The sequence below is a fragment of the Leuciscus leuciscus genome (genome assembly GCF_965113295.1).
Source record: "Leuciscus leuciscus genome assembly, chromosome: 14".
In the NCBI taxonomy this organism is placed as follows: Eukaryota; Metazoa; Chordata; class Actinopteri; order Cypriniformes; family Leuciscidae; genus Leuciscus; species Leuciscus leuciscus.
Genome location: NC_138738.1, coordinates 931,779 through 941,778, shown reverse-complemented (window position 1 = coordinate 941,778; position 10,000 = coordinate 931,779). Strand labels below are relative to the sequence as shown.

The 10,000-nt window shown below is 45.0% G+C and overlaps 1 protein-coding gene across 2 annotated transcripts in view; it reads right to left on the bottom strand.

The window, feature by feature from the left end:
• Positions 1–10,000, bottom strand: part of ppp1r16b (protein phosphatase 1, regulatory subunit 16B) — an 82,493-nt gene that overhangs the window by 832 nt on the left and 71,661 nt on the right. For both annotated transcript variants that reach the window (XM_082136421.1, XM_082136422.1), the window contains exons 6-11: positions 9,626–9,750; positions 8,870–8,995; positions 8,473–8,548; positions 6,147–6,276; positions 4,694–4,832; positions 1–1,666 (exon numbers count right to left, since the gene is read on the bottom strand). The exon at positions 1–1,666 is cut by the window's left edge and continues 832 nt beyond it. In XM_082136421.1, the coding sequence (XP_081992547.1) occupies positions 1,265–1,666; positions 4,694–4,832; positions 6,147–6,276; positions 8,473–8,548; positions 8,870–8,995; positions 9,626–9,750 (998 nt within the window). In that variant the 3' untranslated portion in view covers positions 1–1,264. The remainder of the gene's footprint in view (positions 1,667–4,693; positions 4,833–6,146; positions 6,277–8,472; positions 8,549–8,869; positions 8,996–9,625; positions 9,751–10,000) is intronic.

Sequence of the window (10,000 nt, the reverse complement as noted above, 5' to 3'; positions counted from 1 at the left end):
TATACATGCATATGTGTGTATTTATATATACAAAATAATAATACACAGTTCACACACATATATATATTATATAAACAGTTTAATCGTTGCCTAGCACTATTATTTTTATTACAAATAAGCGAAATCTCATGAAAACAATCTGATATATTTTGTTATTTGGATTAAAAGTGTTTATAATCATTTGTACTGCAGCGTTTGGGGTTAAAAGTCACTGAAATGATGTGATTTTAGTGTGAAATGTGAGTTGGGCGTCAAATACTTCATCTGGTCTTTATAACACTGTCATACAAAAATACTAAATCCTGAACTCATCTCCGTAAGTCTCTTCATCTCTCTTCATCATACAATAAATAATCTTATAGAACAGTGGCTCTATGCACATATACAAATAAATACTGTACAGGAGAGCGGTGGCTTGTTTCTGGAGGAATGAATGGCCTTTGTTGCTCCGATCGGAGGCTGGAAGTGAAACAGAGAAGCATAATTCACAAGTCTGACCTGGGAAGCCTGAATGAGATTTCAGAAGTTCCTGCGCAGGGGTCAAAAAAGGGGTCAGAAAAGTCTGGGGATGAATCAGGCCTCCATCAGCCAATCAGATGCTTCGGATCCTGTGACTGGCAGGTGAGGGTTGAGGATGGGAGGGGCTACAGGAGTGGCACTGGAACCTCATTGGCTGATTCTGCCGTCAGTCTTCTGCAAGACTCATGATCAACTGGACAGACACCAAATTAACATGCCAGAACTGATCAGAAATAAATAATTACCCATGATCCCTCACTGCTCCGGAACCTTCATAGGGAGCATCATGTGCAGGATCACGTTCACATCTGTGTTTTACAGAAACGCCTCTCAGAATGAGAACAAAATTGGAAAAATCTGCAGAGCAAAAGTCTGGGGATGAATCAGGCCTCCATCGGCCAATCAGACGCAAGGGATCCTGTGATTGGCAGGTCAGTGTTGAGGAGTGGGAGGGGCTACAAGAGTGGCACTGGAACCTCATTGGCCGTTTCTGCCGTCAGTCTCATGATCGAGCTGGACTGACACCTAATTAACATGCCAGAACTGATGATATGAAATAAATAATTACCCATAAACCCTCCCACCATGATCCATCATCATGTGCAGAATCACGTTCACCTCTGTGTTTTACAGAAACGCCTCTCAGAATGAGAACTAAATCGGAAAACCTGCACAGCAAAAGTCTGGGGATGAATCAGACCTCCATCGGCCAATCAGACGCTTGGGATCATGCAATTGGCCGGATCTACGAGACGCAGCAGCAGCCGTGACTCTTAGGATCCTCGTCTTCGATTGGCTGCTTGAATCTCAGGAGGGGCGGGTCTCCGCTGGCTGGCGTGAAGTAAACCGCGCTGCCATTGGACGAGACCTGTGGCATGCGCGGGTCCTCGGGATTGGTGGATCCGTTGCCCATGTGACCGTTGAGGACGGGGTGTGGGAGGAGTTTAGCGGCTGAGCGCTGCTTTTTGAGTTCGGACAGCGTTTGCGCGCGCTCTTTAGGCTTGGACTCCTCAGTGGAGGTCGTGGTGTCATGGGGGTCAGGGGTCACGGGGTCACCGTTAGAAGCGGGCGGCGCTGGAGCGGAAACGCAACCGTTCTGTCGTCCGCCGTCCTTCAGGATTCCCGGCGTGCGAGATCCGTCATCAGCCTGCGGTACACACACACACACACACACACAAGACAAGTCACCGCTTTTAACAATATATATGAGAGAGAGAGTAATTTCTACAGTGAACAAATAAGTGTTATTTTACATTTAGACTTAATTATTCATTTCTGTACCCGAATACTGTTAGACTTTGTACATTTGTTATTTAGTGTCCACTTCTGCTTGTAATTTGTGTATTTGTTCTTATTTTATCACTGACAGTTCACTTGTTTTAAATAATGTGTGAACTTTAGGCTCAGTTAGGCTGATAACCCCGCCTCCCCCCATATATATATATAATATGTTTAGTTTTTTTGCTGATTCTGAAAAATGATCTGATCCGTGGCTCAGAAAACTTAAATTATCCGTACCGTGATATTTGTGATCCGTTCCACCACTAGTATTTTAAGTCATTTTAAAGGCTGTTGTTCACTTGGATCTATTTTATTACTACAATTGTTTACCCAGTTACTTGATTAATCAATGGAATAATGTGTAGAATCCTCGATTACTAAGATAACCGCTAGCTCTGCTCTGGACCGCACGAGTGTGATTGCGGAGTGAAGCTCTGGACTCGACTGGACTCGACTGCACGAGTGTGATCGCGGAGTGAAGCTCTGGACTGGACTGGACTGGACTCGACTGCACGAGTGTGATTGCGGAGTGAAGCTCTGGCCTGGACTGGACTGGACTACACCGCACGAGTGTGACCGCGGAGTGAAGCTCTGGACTGGACTGGACTGGACTACACCGCACGAGTGTGATCGTGGAGAGAAGCTCTGGACTGGACTACACCGCACGAGTGTGACCGCGGAGTGAAACTCTGGACTGGACTGGACTGGACTGGACTACACCGCACGAGTGTGACCGCGGAGTGAAGCTCTGGACTGGACTGGACTGGACTACACCGCACGAGTGTGATCGTGGAGAGAAGCTCTGGACTGGACTGCACCGCACGAGTGTGATCGTGGAGAGAAGCTCTGGACTGGACTGGACTGGACTGCACCGCACGAGTGTGACCGCGGAGTGAAGCTCTGGACTGGACTGGACTACACCGCACGAGTGTGACCGCGGAGTGAAGCTCTGGACTGGACTGGACTGGACTACACCGCACGAGTGTGATCGTGGAGAGAAGCTCTGGACTGGACTACACCGCACGAGTGTGACCGCGGAGTGAAGCTCTGGACTGGACTGGACTGGACTGCACCGCACGAGTGTGATCGCGGAGGGAAGCTCTGGACTGGACTGCACCGCACGAGTGTGACCGCGGAGTGAAGCTCTGGACTGGACTGGACTGGACTGCACCGCACGAGTGTGATCGTGGAGAGAAGCTCTGGACTGGACTGGACTGGACTGCACCGCACGAGTGTGACCGCGGAGAGAAGCTCTGGACTGGACTGGACTGGACTGCACTGCACGAGTGTGACCGCGGAGAGAAGCTCTGGACTGGACTGGACTACACCGCACGAGTGTGATCGCGGAGTGAAGCTCTGGACTGGACTGGACTGGACTGCACCGCACGAGTGTGATCGCGGAGAGAAGCTCTGGACTGGACTGGACTGGACTCGACTGCACGAGTGTGATCGCGGAGAGAAGCTCTGGACTGGACTGGACTGCACTGCACGAGTGTGATCGCGGAGAGAAGCTCTGGACTGGACTGGACTTCACCGCACGAGTGTGACCGCGGAGTGAAGCTCTGGACTGGACTAGACTACACCGCACGAGTGTGACCACGGAGTGAAGCTCTGGACTGGACTGGACTGCACCGCACGAGTGTGACCGCGGAGTGAAGCTCTGGACTGGACTGGACTGGACCGCACGAGTGTGATCGCGGAGGGAAGCTCTGGACTGGACTGGACTGGACTGCACCACACGAGTGTGACCGTGGAGGGAAGCTCTGGACTGGACTGGACTGGACTGCACCGCACGAGTGTGATCGCGGAGGGAAGCTCTGGACTGGACTGGACTGCATGAGTGTGATCGCGGAGGGAAGCTCTGGACTGGACTGGACTGCACCGCACGAGTGTGACCGCGGAGTGAAGCTCTGGACTGGACTGGACTGCATGAGTGTGATCGCGGAGTGAAGCTCTGGACTGGACTGGACTGCATGAGTGTGATCGCGGAGGGAAGCTCTGGACTGGACTGGACTGCACCGCACGAGTGTGACCGCGGAGTGAAGCTCTGGACTGGACTGGACTGCATGAGTGTGATCGCGGAGGGAAGCTCTGGACTGGACTGGACTGCACCGCACGAGTGTGACCGCGGAGTGAAGCTCTGGACTGGACTAGACTGGACTGCACCGCACGAGTGTGACCGCGGAGGGAAGCTCTGGACTGGACTGGACTGGACCGCACGAGTGTGATCGCGGAGGGAATCTCTGGACTGGACTTCATGAGTGTGATCGCGGAGGGAAGCTCTGGACTGGACTGGACTGCACCGCACGAGTGTGACCGCGGAGTGAAGCTCTGGACTGGACTTGACTACACCGCACGAGTGTGACCGCGGAGTGAAGCTCTGGACTGGACTGGACTGCACCGCACGAGTGTGACCGCGGAGTGAAGCTCTGGACTGGACTGGACTGGACTGCACCGCACGAGTGTGACCGCGGAGGGAAGCTCTGGACTGGACTGGACTGGACTGCACCGCACGAGAGTGATCGCGGAGGGAAGCTCTGGACTGGACTGGACTGCATGAGTGTGATCGCGGAGGGAAGCTCTGGACTGGACTGGACTGCACCGCACGAGTGTGACCGCGGAGTGAAGCTCTGGACTGGACTTGACTACACCGCACGAGTGTGACCGCGGAGTGAAGCTCTGGACTGGACTTGACTACACCGCACGAGTGTGACCGCAGAGGGAAGCTCTGGACTGGACTGGACTGGACTGCACCGCACGAGTGTGATCGCGGAGAGAAGCTCTGGACTGGACTGGACTGCACCGCACGAGTGTGACCGCGGAGAGAAGCTCTGGACTGGACTAGACTGGACTGGACTGCACGAGTGTGATCGCGGAGAGAAGCTCTGCTCACCGAACGGCTGTTCTCCTGATCCGACTCCCGCTCTCGCTCCTCTTCCTCTCGTCCTCCTCTCCACACGATGGCTTCCGTCTGATACTCCTTCCGGCAGAGATTGTGTCTGTCCGACAGACTCGCCCTCCGAACCACTTTCCTACAAACACAGTCAAACACAACATCACAAACACAAACTCAAACCAGTGTTTATTGGCTTCCTTAGTTGAGTTTATAAGACACTTCATCCTCAGAGATATAATAGATCTGACTGCACTGACACGATCAGATGAGAATCTTGATCTGAATCAGGCAGAATGTGTCTCACATCTGATGACGTTTGCATCATTGATTCTGTTTATTCCTGTGAAGTAGGGCTGTCAAATAAAAATGTGAATTTCTAATATTTGTCCAATTAAAAAAAAAAAGAGACATGATGATGAGGATGATGATGATGATGAGGATGATGATGTCACTGACGTGGTGTGTTTTTGTTAGCTTATCCATTTCACAGTTCATTTGAAAAATGGCGGGTAAAGGTTCTTCCTGCTGACAAAAACCCTCTCAGTTTGTGCAACGACACACTTGACCTGCACATCAGTCAGAGCTGAGTGTGTGTGTGTGTGTGTGTGTGTGTGTGTGTGTGTGTGTGTGTGTGTGTGTGTGTCTTCATCAGCTCATCGTCAACAGAAGCGCTCAGCACTCGCTCAGATCAAGAGTTCTGGTGTTTGTGATGATCTATATGTAGATGTGTGAGTAGAAGTGTGTGTTTCTGAATGCCAGTTTGCTGTTGTGTGTTTATGTTGTTCATTACACTGTGTGTGGAAGTGTGTTTTCTCAGGTCACTGATGCACAAACAGTTTTATGCACTATTGTAACCTAATTTTCCTTGCATGCACATTAACGACATTATATTTTAAGAACAATTGTTTCAAAAGTTAATGCACTTTAAAAAGATGCGATGCTTGATTTAGTTTATATTTGCTTATTGCGCTCGCTTGCACCCTCTTGTGGACACAGGAGACAATACTGTACTTTTCCACTAACATTAAATATTGCCTTTAGAATTTGAATATACAGTATTCAACATTTGAAGTGGATCAAAACCTCTCATCAAAGTTATACATGAATTTTGACCAATACCCGTTCTTGTCTTAGGACAACTTTGATTAACTTTTTTGATCCACTTCAAATGTTGACAAAAATTTTGCTAATATTTCAGAAAGAAATTGGAATTGAGCTTTTCAGCCATTTTGACAGCCCTACTGTAAATAACCCTAACCCTACTGTAAATCTGCAGGAATAAAGCTGGACCTGATCTGGTGTTGTGACTGAGTGAGGTGCAGTTCTGCGAGTGTCCAGCAGGGGTCAGCAAGTGATCTTTATTTGTCTCATATTGTACAGTGACCTTGAGTTTGTAGAAAGGTGCTGTATAAAATACACGTATTATTATTATTATTATTATTAGCATTACCCTCGGCTGCCGGCGCTGCTGGTTCGACGACACAGAGATGTCTTGTGCTTCAGCTGAGACTTCATGATGATGTCATGCTTGTGCTTCAACTCCAGCAAATGATTCCTGAACTCCTCATCCTCACACAGATCTGAACACACACACACACACACACACACACACACACACACACGACTAATTTATTCATGAATTTGTCCTGTTAGAAAAGGATCATGGGATTTCAGAAATCTGAAATCGCTGGTGTTTCTGACGTCACAAACTACCTTGTAACCAATCAGATCAACGTGTGATCGTCAACCAGTGGATCTCTGAGCTGAGTGAGTGGAGGCGGGGCTCATCTGCATATTCATAGAACTGCGCATACTAAATGAGGCAAGGGTGTCGAGTTACATTCAAGATATTTTAAGGCATGAAGACTTTTTAACCTCGCGAACGTTAAAGGAACATTCCATTCTTGAAACGTTACATTTGAATGTTCTCTGAAACAAGAAGCAACATTTAAAAACTGTTACACGAACATCTAAAGATTCTCTCAGCCTCAGTATTTCCACATCACTGCACGTTAGAGGAACTAATTGGTTATATTAGTCTAATTCTTCTCCTTTTTCTTCCCTGTTTCTACCTCGGGATCCCGGAGAAACTACGGATTGCGCAGCTCCAGTTTGATCGTGATGTTTTCCAGATTTCAGATGAGCGACACGCAAAACTTCTAAATATTATCCTTATACTGTAATCATTACGAGCACAAGGTGTAATCGCTGCTTAACATGTTCATTATGTCTGATAAACTCAATATATACGTTAACTCAACACACACACATGTAACACACACTACCAGACAAACGTTTCGGATCGGTACGATTTTTAATTGTCTCTTCTGCTCACCGACGCTGCATTTATTTTATTAAAAATACAAAAAACAGTAATATTGTTAAATATTATGACAATTTAAAGTGACGTCTATGTGAATATATAATAAAGTGTAATTTATTCCTGTGATCAAAGCTGAATGTTCAGCATCATTACTCCAGTCTTCAGTGTCACATGATCCTTCACAAATCATTCTAATATGATGATTTGATGCTCAAGAAACATTTATGATTATTATCAGTGTTGAAAACAGTTTCATATTTTTGTGAAAACTGTGATACTTTTTATTTTTCAGGATTCTTTGATGAATAGAAAGTTCTAAAGAACAGCGTTTATCTGAAATAGAATCTTTTGTAACATTATAAATGTCTTTACTGTCACTTTTGATACATTTATTTAATCCTTGATGAATAAAAGTATTGATTTCTTTTATTCATTTCCCCCCAAAAATAAAATACAATTTCTTACTGACCTCAAACTTTTGAACGATAGTGTTTAATGTTACAAAGGCTTTATATTTCAGATAAATGCTGTTATTTTGAACTTTCTATTCATCAAAGAATCCTGAGAAATAGAATGTATCAGTTTCCACAAAAATATGAACTGTTTTCAACACTGATAATAATCATAAATGTTTCTTGATCATCAGATCATCATATTAGAGTGATTTGTGAAGGATCATGTGACACTGAAGACTGGAGTAATGATGCTGAAAATTCAGCTTTGATCACAGGAATAAATTACACTTTACTATATATTCACATAGAAAACAGATGATTTACATTATAATAATATTCATCTCTGACTGATACATTGAAACAAATGTTTACTTTGAAACAATATTTATTGTGAAAAGCGCTATATAAATAAACTGAATTGGTGTCGTCTTGTGACCTAAACCGGTCGCTATGACGACAGACTGTAATAAAAATGGCCTTAGAGGACAATATTAATTTTATGGCAACATAAACTGTCATAAACGAGCAGACGCTCAGGAGCCAGAAAACAAAAACATTCACTCAGAACGAATGAACCACTAAAAAGGCAGATTAATAATGATAAAACTGTAATATTTGTCCAGTGTTCATATAGTTGATAGATCAGTTTCTATATTGTAATGAACAATTTTTCTTAGTAGAAGCTTTAAAGTCATTATGAAATCAAAATTGACTTGTTTTTAATGGAATATTGCAGTATTTATTCTAAATTATGTATCTGTGCACATCATTATTGTTCACATTAATGATTGTAAGATTGTTTTCCCACATCTGATCCAGAAGCGTTCCACTCGGATACACTTCACTGTCATGCCGACGTTAAACTAATCTACACTTATTACTCAAATCAATATGTGTATTTATTGATCTGGCGTCATGTTCCGTCACGCGCTTTATCATGAAAGTGTTTGTGGTTTCTGTATTATTATGTGATATTGAGGATCATCTCAGAGGTGTACCTATGGGCGTCTCCTCCATGTACGTCTTGGCGTTCAGATTGGCACCGTGAGAGACCAGCAGCTCGGCCACATGGACCTGATTATGGAAATTAATATTCATCTTTCATACAGAACATTATGATGATGCCTAATGGCACCTATGGCATAAAACTACTGATTTCAGTTTATAGCTAGTTTATTTTTTAGACAAAAATGATAATTTCATAATCATATTTCAAACATGATAATTTCATAATCATATTTCAAAAATTATAATTTCATAATCATCTTTAAAACATGATAATTTCATAATCATATTTCAAAAATTATAATTTCATAATCATATTAAAAAAATTATAATTTCATAATCATATTTCAAAAAGGATTAATTCATAATTCCATATCCCTGAACCCTGACCTGTCCCCAGCATGCGGCGGCGTGTATCGGCGTCCATCCGTCAGAATCCCTCACGTCTGTTCTCGCTCCTCCTTCTAACAGCATCTCTGTGACCTGAGCGTAACCGTTCGCAGCCGCGATGTGTAGCTGAACACACACACACACACACACACACACACACACACACACACACACACACACACACACACACACACACACACACACACACACACACACACACACACACGCACACACACACTTACTTCACATAATTACACATACATCTTACTTTCTGTTTTATGTGTTTTGTATTGATGGTATCATCTAAAATATTTTATAATAAGTTTAATCAAACCCACAGGCTCATGTTTAATATCTCTTGAAATCAGACTTCAGACTGTTGATGCAAACAGGAAGTGCTTCCGTCTCTCCTCAAATCATCAGATCAGCAGCTTTTGATGTTTATACTAGTTTATCTCATGTGTTTCCTTCCACTCAGCATCGTCACACACACACACACACACACACACACACACACACACACACACACACACACACACACAGCGAGCGAAAGGATGTTTTATGTGCTGCTGATTCAATGTTCCTGTAAAAGCGTCTGATGTCTGTCATTATCCTGCGCTGCTGAATGATGAATAAGAGCAGGAGTGTGTGTGTGTGTGTGTGTGTGTGTGTGTGTGTGTGTGTGTGAGAGAGAAAGTGTGTGTGTCTGTGTGAGTGAGTGAGTATGTGTGTGTGTGTGTGTGTGTGTATGTGTACCAGCGTGGCCCCCTGGGAGTCGTGATGGTTGACGTCTGCTCCGTCCTGAAGGAGGTTCTGAATATCTCCCAGCATCCTCTTCTCCACCGATGCTCTCGTCTCGTTGATCATCTCCTGCGTGATGCCTGTCATGGACACAACCATTGGACAACACAGCTGTCAATCAAACGGAGTGGGAGGAGCTGAGCTGACTGTCACTCAAACAGAGTGGGAGGAGCTGAACTGACTGTCAATCAAACAGAGTGGGAGGAGCTGAACTGACTGTCAATCAAACAGAATGTGGGAGGGGCTGATCTGACTGTCAATCAAACAGAGTGGGAGGAGCTGAACTGACTGTCAATCAAACAGAGTGGGAGGAGCTGAACTCATTAAAGA